This window comes from Lates calcarifer, linkage group LG10 (genome assembly GCF_001640805.2).
Source record: "Lates calcarifer isolate ASB-BC8 linkage group LG10, TLL_Latcal_v3, whole genome shotgun sequence".
Taxonomy (NCBI): Eukaryota; Metazoa; Chordata; class Actinopteri; family Centropomidae; genus Lates; species Lates calcarifer.
In genome coordinates, this window is record NC_066842.1 from 26,392,639 (window position 1) to 26,411,260 (window position 18,622).

Below are 18,622 nucleotides of genomic sequence, written 5' to 3' on the forward strand. Positions count from 1 at the left end.
GAGTTTCCTGTCGTGTTTTCAGATTCGTATCTGGGCTCGCAGGACGGCCATCGAGCAGGGACAGGGACATTACGCCCTCAATGTGACTGGACCTGTACTAGATTTCTTCCAGTTGTACTATAACATCTCCTACCCTCTGAGCAAGTCAGGTGAGTCTAATTGGAGGGAAAGTTCTATTTTTCACCCTTTGCTGAGGTGGGATGTGTTTCTTGCCTTCTGTGATTACCTGCCCTGTCCCAGTTAGTTACCCTTACCTCCCTTATGGTAGTTGCTGTGATCCCCTCACTCAGTTCATTCATTTTGTTCCTGTTTGTCCTCTACTGTTTACTACCAGCTTAGAGTCACTTTTTATGTCCCTGCATCATTTCTGTTCATCTTCCTCAGTTTTTAAAGTAGAGTGTAAGTGCAGTCAAATTAACATTTTCCATTGAAGGAACCGTGGTCAGTTTGTGGTTGTTGTTTATAAGTTTTCAACCGCAGCCCAGGTATACATAGGCTGCTGGGCTGATTAATGCATGAGGAGCAGGTGGTTAGGGCTCAGGTGATTACAGGGCTGATGATAAGAGGGAACGGGTGTGTGGATGGGCAGGGCAGTTTGAGGATGTAGAATAATTGAAGAATAATTGCAAGTATGTGGGTGAAAATCAACATTTTGACTGTTTCTGCTCCTCTGTTTAACTGAGCTCTTCTTTCATTAGCTCTCTGTGCTCTCTCTGTTTGTTAAATGTCTTGCTTATTAGTGGTGTCCCTCCCTCTCTCTGTCTCTAAAAGTTTACATGTTCAACATTAAGGTTAAGTGAAACATGAAATTCACCTATTCTGATTTATTTTCATTACACAAGAGCTGCTTGTGTCACTCAGCCAACTGTAATAAAGCCCTTCTAATAAAATGGGCCCTGAGGCTTTAGTACTGTTGCAATGGAGGCATATTAATTGAAAATGGCAAACAAATACCAACGTAACAGGTGTCCAGTTAAATTGGTTACTCCACGCTTCGTAATCAGAACACCTGCAGCTCGTTCATGTTGATTAAAATCTATGGAATCCGCAAACTACACAGGCTTCTCCAGTTTATGATCAATACTGAACTGAAGTAAAAAAAAATTAAAGAGCAATGCACCTAAACCTGCTGTCTGCCTCACAGATCAAATCGCTCTACCAGACTTCTACTTTGGTGCTATGGAGAACTGGGGTTTGGTGACGTACAGAGAGACTAAGCTTCTCTATGACCCTTTGACCTCCTCCAACAGAAATAAAGAGACCACCGCAACCATCATTGCTCATGAATTAGCACACATGGTGAATTTTTTAAAATTTATTTATTGACTTATTTGATATTATTTGGATTGCTTTAATGATTGAAAAGTCAACAAATGTCATCTGTGGTGCAGTGGTTTGGTAACCTGGTGACCTTGCAGTGGTGGAATGAGGTCTGGCTGAATGAGGGCTTTGCTTCATATGTGTCGTACTTGGGAGCAGACCACGCTGAACCCGCATGGAACGTGGTGAGAACACACTGCTCCATGTATTTAGTCACAACACTCTCTACCCTCTTAACAACACTTTTCACATGGTATGACAGATTCTTATACCTTTCTGTGTGTTTCCTTCAGAAAGACTTGATAATACTTGATGAGGTCCACAGAGTGTTTGCAGTCGATGCCTTGACTTCCTCTCATCCTTTGTCTTCTAAAGAAGACAGTATCATCCTCCCAGACCAGATTAGTGAGCAGTTTGATGTCATCTCATACAGTAAGGTACACAGAGCATATTATATGTACAGTATAACACATTATAGCATGAAGAATTCAGACACAGTATACAACAAAAGCCAGAAAAGCAACATTTAATCACTGCGATTACTGGCATTTCTTCAACTGCTGTACATTATATTGTACATATATTGTGTTAAACTGATTGATTGACAGATTAATTAATTAATTTCTCTCTCTGTGTATCTGTGGCTCCTCAGGGTGCAGCAGTGCTGAGGATGCTGTCTGATTTTTTGTCAGAGCCAGTCTTTGTCCAGGGACTCAGTGTATGTTCATTTGGCATAACTACTGTACAGTTAACATAACATACTATACAGTTTGGTGTGATAAAATAAGTTGTGTAGATGAATTACTGTATTAACTATCATTCAGCCATAGTAATGAAACATTTCCTTTCCCCCTTTCCTTTTGTCTCTAGAGATACCTCAGTCACTTTGCTTATAGTAACACAGTAGGGAATGACTTATGGAACCATCTACAAATGGTAAGATGGAAGGTTGCTGATTTTTATTTCCAATAATGTTACTAGAAGGTCACAGATTTTGTATTACATTTAACTACTATTGCATATGATGCTTTGTTAAAGCCTTGTAGAAACACCATTAGTTTAGGTGATAAGATGTCAGATGTCAGAGCTGATCAGCTAAATCATCTGCATGTAATAATATATGTTTTTAAACATCATCAGAGAGTATTATACAAGTTAAATGGTGAGTCTGGGCGGCTGTGGTTTTCTTTCTAAGTGACACAGACACAGGGCACCTGTTGATGATATTAAAGGGGATGAGAGGAGCTCATGTAATTGGTCAATATTGAAGCTTGACCCAGCTCCACCTGTTGGTGCTGTAGTCTTCATACCAATAATGTTTTCAGCCTTTCATCCATGTTGCTCGTAGCTGCACCTGGTTTGGATCCATCACTGTGGTCACCAGAGTGCAAAGATGTGGTCAGCTCAGTATGATCTGAATCTGTATGTTGTTTTTGACATATTCATGCAGTGTATTATATAATAAAAATGCCCTAAACCAGACAAATGTTGATGATGTTGGACTTTTTAAATAATTATTTTCTTTTTAAATAGATACTTTCTGTAACCTTTGTCAACAGGCAGTGGAAGCCAATAATGTTTCACTTCCTCGTCCAGTTAATGACATCATGAACTGCTGGGTGCTCCAGATGGGCTTCCCTGTGGTTACCATAGATACTACCACTGGAAAGGTTTCCCAGAAGTACTTTCTGCTGGATCCAGAGTCTAATATCAAAGTCAAATCACCTTACAAGTATGCAACACTCTAAAATTTCACTACAGAATATGTGTAACTGCAGGGCTTATAACTCAAGTGACTGAGTGAGTGACTCAAACTAACTTTAATTTAATTTTAATGTAACCATCATACGTAGATGCTGTAAAACAGCTGATTTGATGTATGTGACAATACACAGAAATAACCATTTGTTTTTTCTTCATCATGAATAAACACTTCATGTATGGCTTCCCCCAGCTATGAGTGGCTAATTCCTGTTAGGTGGATGAAGTCTGGTGAGGTCCAGAGAGATATCTGGTGGCTGATGGAAAAGGAAGGTGTGTAATAATGTTAAAGCGATATGTAATGCTGATAAAAACGTGTGTAATTAACTGTAAAACTAATAAAACAAAATAAGCACCAGTGTGTTACACAATCACACAATTTGCTAAACACTGTAATTCAAATGACTAAATTACTTGCACATATGATTTCAGGTTTCACATCAGGTTAACTATTAATCAAGTTTTTTAAAAGATCGTTTATGTTTGCCTTTCTTGTCTTCTATCAGCTGTAAACTTGGAGATGTGCAATGATAGTTTGTGGGTTCTGGCCAACATTAATATAACTGGATATTACAGAGTGAACTATGACCATGGAAACTGGGAACGCCTCATCACTCAGCTTAACTCAGAACACCAGGTACACAGGCTCAGAAATGTTTCAGATTTTACTGTCTGATGGAGGCAGGACCGTGTGTTCCTCAGGTTTAGTTTTTCTTCCTGCCCTCTTTAGCTTTTCCTCCATTGTTTTTTTTTTCAGAGAGAGTATATTCAGAGATGTATAATAACTGTTTGTATTTCGTATCCCGTTTGCCATAGGTTATACCGGTGATAAACAGAGCCCAGCTTATGGATGATGCTTTCAATCTGGCCAGGTAGGTCAGTTTAGTGTCTGAGTCAGAACAAACATAAAACCAAGAGACATACTTCTTTCACCATGGTGAAACACAGAAAGGACCTGGTATCAAGTATACCCACCCTACGAAAAGGAAAAAATTGGGGATTATGAGCAAAGCAATTAGAAAAGATTTACTGAATACTGACTCACTCCTATTTTGAGAGAGTGACTAGTAGTGGGTCTAAAGTGAAATTTTAGCATAAAGGTCCTGGATGAGGTCAGTGGGTAAAATCAAGGCCCCTATGAGCCTGAATGTGCTGAACAAATTTCATGGCAGTCTGATGTATCTTGTATTGAAACCATGAAAAATAACAGAGTTAGCTGTTTAAACAAATGCCCAAAATGATGTCGAAGTTCAAGCCCTCTAGCAGCCACAGGAATCATGACTCTCATCTATACTAAGCAAAAGGAGAAAAGGTCCCCTAACCTAAATTAAGTAGTAACTGTAACCTAAACCACACTAGAATAAAAGCTCAGTGTAAATTACCACTTTCTTTCCTATTATTTTACTGCTCATTGTGCAGAAATACAGACAAAGCAGTACATTGTTAATGACTAGGTTCTGTACAGCCTTTTGTCTTTCACACTACAGTGTGTGTGTATTGCCAACACTTACTCCTGACTGGTGATCTGTCCTGGGTGTACCCCGCCTCTACCCCAACCCTTAACGGATAAGTAGTATTGATAATGGATGGATATCTAACCTAAGTCATGTGTATCTCTTCTCTTTGCAGGGCTCAGCTGGTCTCCACTACTCTCGCTCTGAAGACAACCTCCTACTTGTTGATGGAGACAGAGTACATACCCTGGCAATCTGCTCTGGATAATCTACACTATTACTACCTTATGCTGGACTGTACTGAAGTCTATCAGCCTATGCAGGTACACCACAGTACCAGAGTCAGTGACCAAGATTTGCTATTGTATGATTTTAGTGTCTCAAGCCAAGAGCATGGATCCTTCAAATGGCTCACTCGTGTGTTCATTTACAAAACCATGATTAGTCAGTTAATCATGGTAAAAGGCAAAGCAGTGTCTACAAATAAACCAGCATTCTCTACTCATCTCTGCATAATACTTTCAGGACTACATAAAGAAGCTGGTGACTCCCCTCTTCCTGTACTTCAAGAACATGACATCAAACTGGACCCATATTCCTGACAGACTCACTGACCAGTGAGTATATACTTACACACAACACTGAAAAGTCTATAAAAGAAAAAGAACAAGACATTACAGAGGCAATGTTGAGACATTGTTTTTAATCCTGTTTTATCACTTTGGGCTACATCTTTTCATGAAAGGTGATACACAAATAAGATTCTAAGCAAAGTCAGTATTATTATTTTCATTATTATTGTCATTTTTGTTGTTAACCTGATGGTAGGATGACTGATCACACTCATCAACACAACGTTTGTGGCACACAAACTGATGGGGATTCATTCCCCGGCATGGTCAACTTTTACCACTGCTTTCTTCCTCAAGCTGCTCAATTCATGCAGCCTGTATGAGGCCCTGAAAGCCAACACACTGTGGACTACTGTGTGTTTGTGTACTGTGTGGTACACCATAAGCCACTGACATTTGTCATTGCCAGGGGGGCCGAGCTGTGGTCTGCAGCAATATCGCTTCTACATCTGGGACTTTATTACAGACATAGAGCATGTTGCTGGTAAAGCCAACCTTGTCTGCAACTGTGGGGCCCCTACACCCAGGACTTGACTATGGCTGTATGTTAGCTGACCAGGCCCCTGACCCAGGCATTCAGACTTTCAGTATAACTGTCACAGGGCTGCAGTTAGAGGAGATGGTTTTCGATGACACTGGCACCATGCTACTTTGTGACATTGCCACAGGTCACCACCAGCCCATCATTCCTACTGGATGCAGGCATTTATTTAGTCAAAGACAGAAAATTGTCTGCCTCTGCTTTCCTAAAATTTCTGAATATAAATCTAATTACTATGTTTTAAATGCATATGTTAAATCTTAAATCAGTACAGTGGGAAAATTTTAGTCAAGTCAATTTTATTTACATAGCAACAATGGTAGCAGTGTGTTGAGCAGGATTGTTGGAGCAGCAGGCAGCTTGTCATCACAGATCAGACTCTTTGGGTCCAGAGGGAGAAATATGTTCAGAAAGTGACAGAAGAGGAGAGAGACAAAAGTGGAGAGAAAAAATTTGGAGAGACCACTTTTTGCCTTTAAAATAGAACCAATTCCCTGAGATACAGCACTGTGCAAAAGTTTTAGGCAGTAAAGGTAAAGGGAGGGTGCTGTCAAAAAATAATCCAATGATTAATTTAAATTAATCAATTAGCCTTGTGCACAGTGGATCAAACTGAAAAAAAAAATCAGATCAGTATTTCCTATTATACCCCCAAAATAGCTCTAGTTCTCCTCAGTACACCTGTACTAACAGATAAGGATGACATTTTTAGCCCCCCTATGAAAATTTCATTGTTTTAAAAGTGTTTCCCAAGTGCTGTTAAACAGAGTAAAGAATTTTTAACACAGCTTTTTCAAATATCCTAGTTTTATTTTGAATGCTTACATTATTTTAATTTGCACACAGAGATGAAATTATTCCCCAAAAACCAAAAGATATTATGGTCAAAATTATTAGCTCACCCTATGCTAATAGTCAATTGTTGCTGGATAACAGCCTGAAAGTCTCTGACTTGTCTCCTGAGGAATCCCAGCCCATTCTTCTTTGGCAAATCTCTCAAGCTCCTCCATATTTGATGGCCTTCTGGCATGGACCTTCATCATGGACCTTCAATGGGATTCAAGTCAGGGCTTTGTGCAGGCCAATCAATAACATTTACTTTGGTCCTCTGGAAGTAGTTCTTCACCAAGAGCGATGTATGTTTTGGGTCGTTGTCATGTTGGAAGACAAAGCGATGACCCAGACACAGTTTTGCTGCTGACTGCTTAAGGTTTTCTTTCAGTATCTTCACATACCCTTGTTTCTCCACGATTACGTTGATGAGATTCCCAGTTCCAGACGCATTGAAGGATCCTCACACCATAATACTCCCACCACTGTGTTTCACTGTGGGGACAGTGTTCTTTGGGTTATACGCCTCTCCCTTCTTTCTCCAAACATAAGCAACATCTCTATGGTCAAAGAGCTCTAGTTTTGTCTCATCTGACCAAAGGACATGCTTCCAATATGCATAATCTTTCTCCAGGTTGTCTTTAACACAATTCAGTCTGGCTTGAAGGTGTCTCTCCTGCAGAGTTTTTCTTGGTCTGCAACCTCGCAGTCCATGCCTGTGCAGAGCTCTAGTCATTGTCTTCTACAATTCCCGACTTGGCTAAGCCATTCACTAGTGTCTTGGCAGTTGTTCTGGGGTCTTTAGACACTTCTCTCACTAGTTTTCTTTCCAGGGTCTTTGAAATCTTTCACTTCCTACCTCTGTCAGGCTTGTTCTGTACTGTGTGGCTCTCTTTGGATTTCTTGATAATACTTCTCACTCCAGTTCTTGACACTTGGAAATGCTGTGATAACTTTGTATATCATTCTCCTGGTTTGTGAGCATCAACAATTCTTTTTCTCAAGTCTAAACTGATTTCTTTTGTTTTTGGCATGATGCTTTCTCAAGTGACAGCTCAAACCTTTTCAAAAGTTTTTATACTGCATGAAAATTGGGAGATAACCCTCAGTTTTAATGTGATTTTACAAGCTTTGAGCATTACAAAGTTAAAGCACATCATTGCACAACACTGGCTCAATAAAAAGGTAAATTCTTAAGGGGGGTAATAATATTGACCCTGGTAATTTTTGTCTTTTCTGAAATAGTTTTGATATTGTGTGCAAATAGAAATAATTTATGCTTTCTAAAGAAAACTAGTATGTTGGAAACTCCTTGCTGTGTTAAAAAAGCACTTAGGAAAATTTTGAAAAAAACTTTAAATTTCATAGGGGGGCTAATAATTTTGTCCTCAACTGTAGGCAGTTTGTTCCAGCATCTTGGAGAAGTTGCCTATCTTCTTCTGTAGATTCAGGCTGTCTCAGTGTCCTCTGTCTCTTCATATGATCCCAGACTGACTCTGTGATGTTGAGATCAGGCACTACTGCGGATTCCTTGTTCTTATCTCTAAGGACAGTTCTTTAAGATGCTGACTGTGTTTGGACTAATTGTCCTACTGCAGATTTAATCTGGGACTGATCAGACACCTCTGTGATGGTACTGATGAAGGATAAGAGTAAAAACATCTCAAGTACCTAAAACTTTTGCACAATACTGTACACTTGGACATGGTTTTTCATTCATACTTCGCAGGTAGGTTGTTCCTTGGAGAAGTTGGCACAGCTCTTCAGTGGATTTACTCTGTTCTGGCTCTCAGTGGTCATTGTTACTGCTGTCTACATCCCGCCAGATGCTAACATTAGTTCAGTGCTAAGCCACCTTCAAGACATCATAAATAAACAACAGAGGAATCATCCTGACGGCGTCCACATCATCGCAGGGGATTTTAACCAAGCATGCTTAAGGACTGTACTCCCCAAATTCCACCAGCATGTCAAATGTCCAAGCAGGAGGGAAAGGACACTTGATCATGTATATTCTGACATTAAGCATGCTTATAGAGCGACCCCCCTCCCCCACCTAGGACAATCCGACCATCTCTCACTGCTCCTCATCCCGGCCTACACCCCCCTCAGAAAGCAATCAAAACCAAGCACCCAAACCATCAAAACCTGGCCTAAAATGCTCTCCTCCAGCTACAGGACTGCTTTGTGTGCACAGAATGGAACATCTTCGAACATCAGGACCTTGAGACACACACAGAGACTGTCCTTTTCTACATCAAGTGCTGTGTAGAAAACATGACAGTCAACAAACGCATCCAGGTTTTTCCAAACAGGAAACCCTGGATGACAAGTGAAGTCCAGGCCCTGATCAGAGAGCGCAACTCAGCCTTCAGGACAAGGGACAGCTCACTGTACAGCACTGCCAGAGCCAACCTGAGGAGAGGCATCCAACAGGCAATGGAGGCCTACAAGAAGAAGACAGAGGGCTATCTGATGGAAAACAACCCACAACAGATGTGGAGGGGTTTCCAGACCTTAACCAATTACAGAGGCCAGAGCCCCACATCCTCCAGCAACAGCAGCAGCAGTACACTGGCAGAGGAGCTTAACAACTTCTTTGCCCGCTTTGAGTCCACCACACACCAGCAAACACTTCCTCGAAAGTCATCTCGAAAACCGAAAGAGCTATGTGAGGATGCTTTTTGTGAATTACAGCTCAGCGTTCAACACAATCATTCCAGACATTTTAATCACCAAACTGCTGCAACGACAGATCCCCCTCCCCATCTGCATCTGGATTAAACACTTCCTCACACACCACCTACAATCTGTCAGACTCGGCCCCCACCTCTTCTCAACACTCACACTCAGCACTGGCTCCCCTCAGGGCTGCGTGCTGAGCCCCCTACTGTATGCCCTGTATACCTATGACTGCACGCCAACCCACCATCAAGTATGCAGATGATACCACCGCGGTTGGGCTCATCTCTGATGGAGATGAGATGGTATATAGGGCTGAGGTAGAGAAACTGTCCCTCTGGTGCTCAGCAAACAACCTGACACTTAATGTCCAGAAAACAAAAAAACTCATCATGGATTTCAGGAAGGACAGACAAGACCACACCCTCGTATTGTGTGTGAAAAGTAACTTAACACAAGTGAAGATTGTCTGTGTCTTAATCAGTTTGGACAGACAATCAAACAATGATTCTCTGTCTTTCTACTTTTAACCATTCTAGCAGTGTGGCTCTAGGGATGGTAATGTAAGTCAGTTGGTCTGTGGGTCAGTGGGTTGGTCCCCCATTTTTTCCCTGACTGAAATATCTCAACAGTTATTAGGTGGATGGATACAAATATATTTTGTACTGATATTCATGGTCCACACCGGATGAATCCAAGTGATTTGATGATCCCCTGAGTTTTCAAGTGTTGTAGATGCACCAGCCTTTAACCTTTTAACATGTTTGTCACTTCCTGCAGGTATAACCAGGTGAATGCTATCCGTATGGCCTGCAGGACCGGAGTAACAGAATGCCAGGACTTGACCACTACATGGTTCAAACAATGGATGGACAGCCCTCAAGAAAATCTGTTGGTCTATTTTATATATCATTTGACTGTTGATTTTTAAATGGCACATACTATGCCAATTATAATAATTATGCCAGGTTCATATTCTCTGTCAGAGATCTCCTAGAAAATGCAAATATGCTATGATGTTCATAACCTAGGCCAGTCTGATTGGTAAGCTCATGAAGTTTTATCCTCACGTCAAAGTCATCAGTGGCTCTGAGCTAAAATGTTTGGTATCAGTGACTTGATGAGATAACATTGTGCTAGAGAACAATACACCTTGGCAATGCAAGAAAACCATGATGATACAAATGACTGAGCTGCCTCCAACCAGTAGTGTCACTTAGATATTTAGATAGTTTAGCAGTAGATATTTGCTCACATTTGAGGTCTAGAAGCCTTAATGTATGGATGTATGTCAGAATCCAAGTCAAATTAGCAATGGTACTCCAACTAGACAATACCTTCATTTGCTATTGTTATGATTCAGTCTGTAGGTGTGGTTTGGGTTAAGTTGTAGGGACCTACTGATACATACAACTCTGCCATCCCTGGGGAACACGAACACCATACTGGGTGAGTCTGAACACACAACCCCCTCCAGTTAGGAAAGTCATACACTTGATCACCCAGGTAAGAACAGGCCAACATGTTCACATCTCTACAACACGTATGGCCAAGTGTTGGGTGTTGTTAGGTGTTGGGCTAGTCTTAGAAGGAGGGATTATGTCATCGAGGCTAGGTTAGCTTAGCACTGTAACAAATTGGGGACTCGTCTGGCATCTGCAAGTATTGTTCGCATGTTTTATTCCGTTGTGGTGTGTGCTTAGGTTGAGGTCTCAACAATCAAGGTGATTGTATGCTGTTAGCTCAGTAAGGCTAAGCTACCCGTGTGTGTTTGTGCATTGTGCATTTTGCTCAGTGTTCTATCACTGTGTGCAGTGGTGTAGTGGGGATTTTTTGAGTGGGGAGGACACTGTTTTTATGGCATTGTCCAAAGGAATACCACACACACGCTCATACAAAAGGCTTAAAAGCTTGCCAGGTAAGGATGGGAAACTATAACTAATCAATTGCAAAAATCAACACCACCAGCAACAATTATAATGTGTGCTGCATTGCTTCTTTCTCAAAACCACATATCATAGACCTAGATTCACACATAATCTGGGTCGTTCTCCCATTCCATCAATGAACCGAATGCTATGGTTGATCAGTTTGCCGTGGCACTGGCATAAATGCCAAGTCTAAAATGAATTGCTTTGGAATCAGTCGCTTTAAAAGACCTTCATACAGGTTCCTATCAGAGACCGATTGTTTCTAATCTGTTTTTGCAAAGGTAAAATGAGCACATAATGATTCAAAATTATGCCAAACAGTAGACACTGTGTAAAAGAAGCTAGCCACCCATCTCTTATTTAATATACAGCCAATTTTTCCCACTTGCTGTTGCAATTCGACAGCATACTCTCAGCTCTCTTTGGTTTTGGGGTGATTGACTGTCAAAGTGGTTTACACCACTGATGTCCAACACAGCGTCACCCACTGCAAGCTCTAGCCAATGACTTAGGCAATACCAAGTCAAAATATTGGGATATTGCTCTGACAGTTGTTTTGCTATGCCAAATCTTCCCCCCACGCTTGCACCATCACTTGCAAACGCAACGAAATGCTTCCTCAAGTATGCGTCATCAAAGCCATGTGATTCGAGGCATTTCAACAGGTACTGTAGTATCAGAAGAGTTCAGAAGTTCAATCAATCAAGAAACATGAAATGTGGATCACAGTTCTTGTCTGTTTGATATTTGAGGTACACAATTTGTGTGGTTGTAGATCCCAGGCTAGTCAATTTGTCAATGAGAATAGAAATTTTACCCTCTATGGCTTGGATTTTTTGGCAGGGTATTTTTTCCCATCTGTGAAACAATATGATCAGTTATCTACGCAATGCTGTAACGGAAGTGCAAATCAATTCCAGTGTCAAACCCATTCTCATGTTGTAAATCCAGTAGTTCATGATGATCAGAAAATGGCCTGTTATTCAGTGCAATATGAATAACTATTATTATTAGGGACCAAGCAGTTTGCGCGAAGGCCGTATTGTAATTGTAAGAATTATTCTTGTGATGCTAAAATCACATTTTTGAGGGCCTAAACATGCTCAAAAACTCACAAAACTTTGCACACGCATCAGACCTGGTGAAAATTGACATCTGATAGTCTTGTTCATTGGCACCATAAAATGGCTCCACGAAATTCAGGAGGCATGATGTAACATGCTGAGACACACTAAAAAGTCTCGAGTTGTGTGTAAGTTGCTGTAACTCAGCCATGCTTTGTTCACTCACCCCCAAATTTCACAGCAGTGATAAGGGTCCCAACATGAACACACCCACATGTCAATATTTACAAAAAATTATAGCGCCACCTACTGGGCACAGGAAATGAAATGCTTTTAGACTTTGATGTGATCCACTTTAGACTTGGTCAGGAAAGCCTTAAGGACTTCATGATGGCTTATTGTGAAAATTTTGATGTTCCGCTAAAGGGTGTGTCTGTGGTGCCGTGGTGAATTTCGATGCTTCGCCACTAAGGAATCTGATGTAACTCATGCATACTTTGTCTGATCTGAATTTTACAGGTTTGACAACAGACCTGTCCTGAACACATCTACATTCAAATATACAGATAAAATCATAGCACCACCTACTGGAAACAGGAAATGATGTGTTTTATCTAAGTAGGTTGAGCTGATTCACCTCAAATGTGGTCAGAGAAGCATTAAGATTATAATGGTGCTGAATTGTGAAAACTGTGAGTCTTCATGGGACACCTGTGCTGTGTCGCCATGGCAATTTTCAATGCTTCACCGTTAAACAGGAAGTTGTTGTAATTCCTGTATGCACTGTCCTATCGACCCCAAACTTCACATTTTCTAGCTATCATGGCCTGTAAACATCTACATGCCAATATTCAGGTATAATCATAGCACCACCTATTGGCTACAGGAAATAGTGTGTTTCATCCAAGTGGGTTGATCTGATTCACCTCAAATGTGGTCAGACAATCATTAAGATTATAATGGTGACTGAGAGTCTGCATGGGATGCCCTTGCTGTGTCGCCATGGCGAATTTCGATTCTTCGCTGTTAAACAGGAAGTTGTTGTAAGTCCCGCATGCACTGTTCAATCTACCCCAAACTTGACATGTTTGCTAAGTGTCATGGCCTGAACACATCTGCATGCCAATATTCAGGTATAGTCATAGCGCCACCTGATGGGGGCAGTAAGGGACTTCTGACTCATTCATTCTGTGTCCAGCGGTCACGCAGTCGCAGAACCACGTTGTATGACCTGCGGGGACCCCACTGCTGCGGGTCCCCCAACGAGCACGGGGTGCAAGAGCCTGTTGAACACTGCTTGCTTGCACATCCCCCGCCCACTTGTGTGCATTTTGCTTGTTGTTGTCTCACCTTGCTGTGCATGTTGATCTGTTTGCCAGTGTCTGGCAGCAGTGTGGTATTTCTCTGTAACATGCGATTTGCCATGGCGCTGTACTTTGACAGCAGCCTATTGTGTGCTTGAAGCCTCATGAGCTGGCGTTGACAGGCAATACAGTTAGGGATGCACCAACACGGATACCAGTATCGGGTATCGGGTCCGATACCCTGTACTCGTAAAAGTGTTCCGATACCACAGCCCAATACCACTTTACGGCAGCGTGACGTGACGAGCAATGTCGGCGGCGTGGAGGTATTTCAAAGTGGATGATGGTGACTAAAGTAAAGCGGACTGCAAATTATGCTCTGATAAAACATCTAAAAAACCAACACAACGCCGAGTTCAAAGCGTTTGCTAATAATGGCAAACAGCAACAACTTTGCAGCCGTTGTCAGTTGTTGATAATATGGGATTTAGATGTCTTCTCAGCATACTGATATTTGGACGAGCAGCCTTAGCCCAGTGTCCCTCATCAGTTTAACTGCACAGCACATTGATGAGGATTTTACTCCGCGAAGAGTCGTCCTGCATGCAAAACAGTTTAGGGATTCGCACACCAGCCAAGCCATTGAAGGTGTGTTTGATAACATGCTTCAGACTTGGGGGGTCCCTAAAAGTTCTGTTCATGTTATGCTACATGATAATGCGAAAAACATTATCAAAGCCATGAGCAACACTGGACTCCCGAGCCTGCCGTGTGTCGCACACACCCTCCAGATGGCTGTTAATAAGGGGCTTTTAGCACAGAGGAGCGTGGCTGATACTGTGGCAAGAAAATAGATGGACATTTTAAACATTCTGCCTTAGTCTACTCCTGCCTTGAAAATAAAAAATATGCAGTTGAATGCTAAAATGTCAATAACAGTACTTTAACAGTGCTTCTCTTTGAGTAAAATGTGTGGCAGTACCATATATAATGGAATGTTCAAATGTCAGTCACAGCAATTTCTTACAGCCAGAGAATGAAACAATATTTGATAATTTGATGATTTGAAATAAAACATGTTTTCAAGTAAATCTACATGAATCTAAGTGTAATGGCATTAATAAGTACTCATATCGGTACTCGGTATCGACAAGTACTCAGATCCAAGTATCGGTATTGTATCGTTTAGAAAAAAGTGGTATCGGAGCATCCCTAAATACAGTATCTTCAGACTTGACTTTTGGGTGTAATTTGGCTGTGCTGATCGGCATGTAGTATTAGTGCATTTGTGTGAAGATCCTGTTTGGATGTATATTTGTTTGCGTTGTGGCTAATTAGCATTTTTGTTGTATTGTATTGTTATGTTGTATTTTGGGTGACTTTTCTTCACCTATAGCCGTCTGTGCTTTGGTATATCACCCCCAGGTGTTCCAAGCATTCAATGTTAAAATGGCAGAATTTGAGCAAGATGAGTTCCTTGAGGCTTATGTAATTTGCACATGGTTGGCTAAACTTGACAAGGCTAAGCTATAGAAACTGATGGAGCATCTGGCATTAGAGGCTTCAGAGGAGGCTAAGTAGCCAGAGCAGATGTTGTGAATTTTGGTACACTTCAAATCTAAAGAGGACAATAAATGGTAAATGGACTTGTACATATATAACACTTTTCTAGTCGTATCAACCACTCAAAGCACTTTACACTGCGTGTCACATTCACCCATTCACACACACATTCAGACAGCACTTGCTCTATTCTACAAAGCGCTCTAACACATGCACACCCATGCACACATTGGGGGAAATGTAGGGTTGAGTATCTTGCCCAAGGATACTTCAGCACAGACTGGAGAAGCTGGGGATCAAACCACTATCTGGGGAACCACTAGCTGGGGATTGAACCACTGCTGAAGCAGCTGATAATTATGTCCTTATCATTCATGAGGACTCATGACGTGATAAACCTAGTGGTCAGGCTAAGAAGGCAGGCAGCAACATAAGCTTGCTGCGACTGCTCTTTGAGAGGTTGTTAGAGGCAGGGTTTGTTGTAAACCAAAAATGTGAATTTGGAAAAGGGCAGGTTACCCACCTCAGACATCATGTGGGTCAGGGAAAGGTGATGCCTAGGCATGCAAAGATAGAAGATATCTGTGGTTTTTAAAGGCAATTTGTTCCAAACTATGCTGCAGTTACTGAGTTACTAACAAACCTCCTCAAGAAGGATGTCAGGCATGTGAGCCTGTGTTGCTAGCACCCAATTTTGACACACCATTCAAACTTGCAGTGGATGCATGTGACATCGGTGTAGGAGCAGTGCTCTTGCAAGCAGATGCAGCCGGACTAGATAGACCAGTTGCTTACTACTCAAAAAAGCTGAATAAACATCAGAAAGCTTATTCAACTGTTGAGCAGGAAACTCTGGATCTTGTTTTGGACATCAAGCACTTTGAGGTGTACGTGTCTCACTCAGGGCAAGAGGTCATAGTATATACGGATCACAATCTGTCACAATCTTTCAGTTCAAAACCTCAGAGGGTGTTTCGGTGAGTATTGGAGTTGCAGCTGTATAGCTTGGTTGTACAGCATGTGGCTGGGAAGGATAACGTCTTGGCTGATGCTCTTCCTCGTATGCCAGTGGGAAGCCTACTTGAGTAGCCACCTCTCAGTTGGTGATTTAGTTTTGCACACTCGTGTAGTGTTTTCTTTCCAAGAGGAAGAATCAATTTTGGTGGCTCTATTGGTGTGTCAGGTGCTGCTGAATTGTGTAGAGAAATCTACTTGTAAATAAAGTTGGTTTCATAAGTTGTCTATATAGTGGTGTGGGAAATATTAATCCAGTAAGTGATAGTGTGGCTGTCACCTATTTACTGATTTATTTATTTTGGAGGGTGTTTTATTTTTTAATGGGGGAGGGATGTTATGATTCAGTCTTTCTCTGGGGTCTGTAGGTGTGGTTTGGGTTAAGTGGTAGGGACCTGCTGATACACACGTGAGGAGGGGTGTGTTGTTTTGGGGCTCATCAAACTAGATTGGTGGCAGGTGAAAAAAGTGTGTTTGGAAAGATGCCACCGGGAAGAGGCAGATGCCACAAGAGGAGCAAGGACTGAAACAGACATTCACTACCACTTTTCAATTATTCACACTCAAATAAAAGTGAACATCCTGGATCGGAGAACAGGCTGGCCACTGGAACCAGGGCAGACTTTGAAAGGTACGACTGTGTCGATCCCACCATCCCTGAGGAACATGAACCGCCACTGGGTGGGTCCAAACACACAAGCGGTTAGGAAAGTCATACACTCACCCAGGTAAGAACAGGCCAACACGTTCACGTCTGTACAACACGTAGGGAGAGGCAGGCCTTTGTTAAGCCTTAGAAGGAGGGATTAGTTATGTTGTCAGGCCTAGTTTAGCTTGGTACCATAACACTATGTAGACATGTCTCCTGGGTTATTTTAGTAGTGATACATGCATTACATACCTACATACTGTACAACGTGCCAGTTTTTATTACAAATTACAGATGGCTGCACATTTTTGTTGATGTAGCAAAATTGTGCTGTTCAGTGAAGACAAGCAGCTCCAGTGCTTAGCAACATGATGGTAGTGAGTCCAGCACTTGCAAGAGAAAAAAATGTGCCTTCGCAAGGTTGTTCTCTAGTCTTGGGTGAAGCTGTGGAAGACATACTCGCAAAGAGTAGTTTAAAAAAACAAACAAAAAACAGCCTGGATTGATTCATTTCACAGTCTCAGGAGGCACAAAAAAGATCCACATTTACTGTATGTTGAAAAAGAATGTTTTCATGTCATTGCAACTCTCATCAGGATTGATCCCAACTTGCGGTCAGCAGTTTACTGCAGTGCCATGGCGGCAGGCGGTGAGGCAGAGTGGGAGTTTGGCTGGTGGCAGTTCCAGGGTTCTTCAGTTGCCAGCGAGGCCAGCAAACTCATGTCTGCACTGGCCTGTACCAAAAACAAAACACTGCTGGAAAGGTGTGTATAGTTCCATCTGCTAAGGTAATGTAGTGATGTAATATATACCGTAATTTCCGGACTATAAGCCATTACTTTTTTCACACACTTTGAAACTTGCGGCTTAAACAATGATGCTAATTTATAGATTTTTACAGGCTAACGAGCTTTATGCTGCAAAAACATTTAGACACCTGTGGCTTATAGACAAGTGCAGCCTGTATATGTACTTTTTTTTTTTCTTTTTAAATTTAGTGGGTGCGGCTTACAGTCAGGTGCACTCAATAGTCCGGAAATTACAGTAAATTAGAGAAGCTCCCAATCCCACAATAATGATACAAGCCTGTGTTATCTTTGTCATATTTATAATTTGACTTTATTATATGAATATACATATTTCTTTTCAACATAAAGTTACATGAGGAATTTAAACATAATTCTGAATAAAACAGTAAAACCATGAGTAACACACAAAAAAAACATATAACTTGAAACTGGACCATGTAAAGCCTTGAGTGATATAAGCAAAATCTTAAAATCAGCTCTCAAACTCACAAGGAGCTGAGTGCAAAGATGTAAGAATGGAACTGATGTGATCTGATTTACTCAAATTTGGCCTCAGAGTCAGTATTTCTGATGAGCTGCAAACGAGCTGTTCGCAGACCGTAGCAGTTGTTGGTTGATAATTGTTTTTGGCTCCATTCTGAGTAATAACTCTAGAGACTGCTGTGTGTGAAATTCCCAGGAGATCAGCAGTTTCAGAAAAACTCAAACCACTGTTACAGTCAGAGTCACTGAGATCACATTTTTCTCCATTCTGATGTTTGATGTGAACATTAAGTGAAGCTCCTGACCTGGATCTGCAGGATTTTATACAGTGGTGCCTGAAAATTTATGAACTCTTCAGAATTTTCTATATGTCTTCATAACTATGATCTAAAATATAATCAGATTTTTACACGTCCTAAGAGTAGGTAAGGACAACCCAATTAAACAAATGAGACAAAAATAGTATACTCGATCATTTGTTTTTTTGAGGAAAATGATCCAATATAACATATCTGTGAGTGGCATTAGTATGTGAACCTTTCAGTATCTGGTGTGACCCCTTTGTGCAGCAACAATTGCAGCTA

General features: G+C 41.3%; 1 protein-coding gene across 1 annotated transcript in view; it reads left to right on the forward strand.

Moving 5' to 3' along the window:
- The window catches only part of LOC108902266 (aminopeptidase N), a 33,560-nt gene that overhangs the window by 7,764 nt on the left and 7,174 nt on the right, over positions 1–18,622 (forward strand). The window contains exons 7-20 of the mRNA XM_018704038.2: positions 23–149; positions 1,145–1,299; positions 1,392–1,505; positions 1,614–1,757; positions 1,973–2,038; positions 2,191–2,256; positions 2,880–3,052; positions 3,275–3,354; positions 3,588–3,718; positions 3,898–3,953; positions 4,711–4,858; positions 5,061–5,152; positions 10,002–10,112; positions 17,343–17,510. Coding sequence (XP_018559554.1) covers positions 23–149; positions 1,145–1,299; positions 1,392–1,505; positions 1,614–1,757; positions 1,973–2,038; positions 2,191–2,256; positions 2,880–3,052; positions 3,275–3,354; positions 3,588–3,718; positions 3,898–3,953; positions 4,711–4,858; positions 5,061–5,152; positions 10,002–10,112; positions 17,343–17,510 — 1,631 coding nt within the window. The remainder of the gene's footprint in view (positions 1–22; positions 150–1,144; positions 1,300–1,391; positions 1,506–1,613; positions 1,758–1,972; positions 2,039–2,190; positions 2,257–2,879; positions 3,053–3,274; positions 3,355–3,587; positions 3,719–3,897; positions 3,954–4,710; positions 4,859–5,060; positions 5,153–10,001; positions 10,113–17,342; positions 17,511–18,622) is intronic.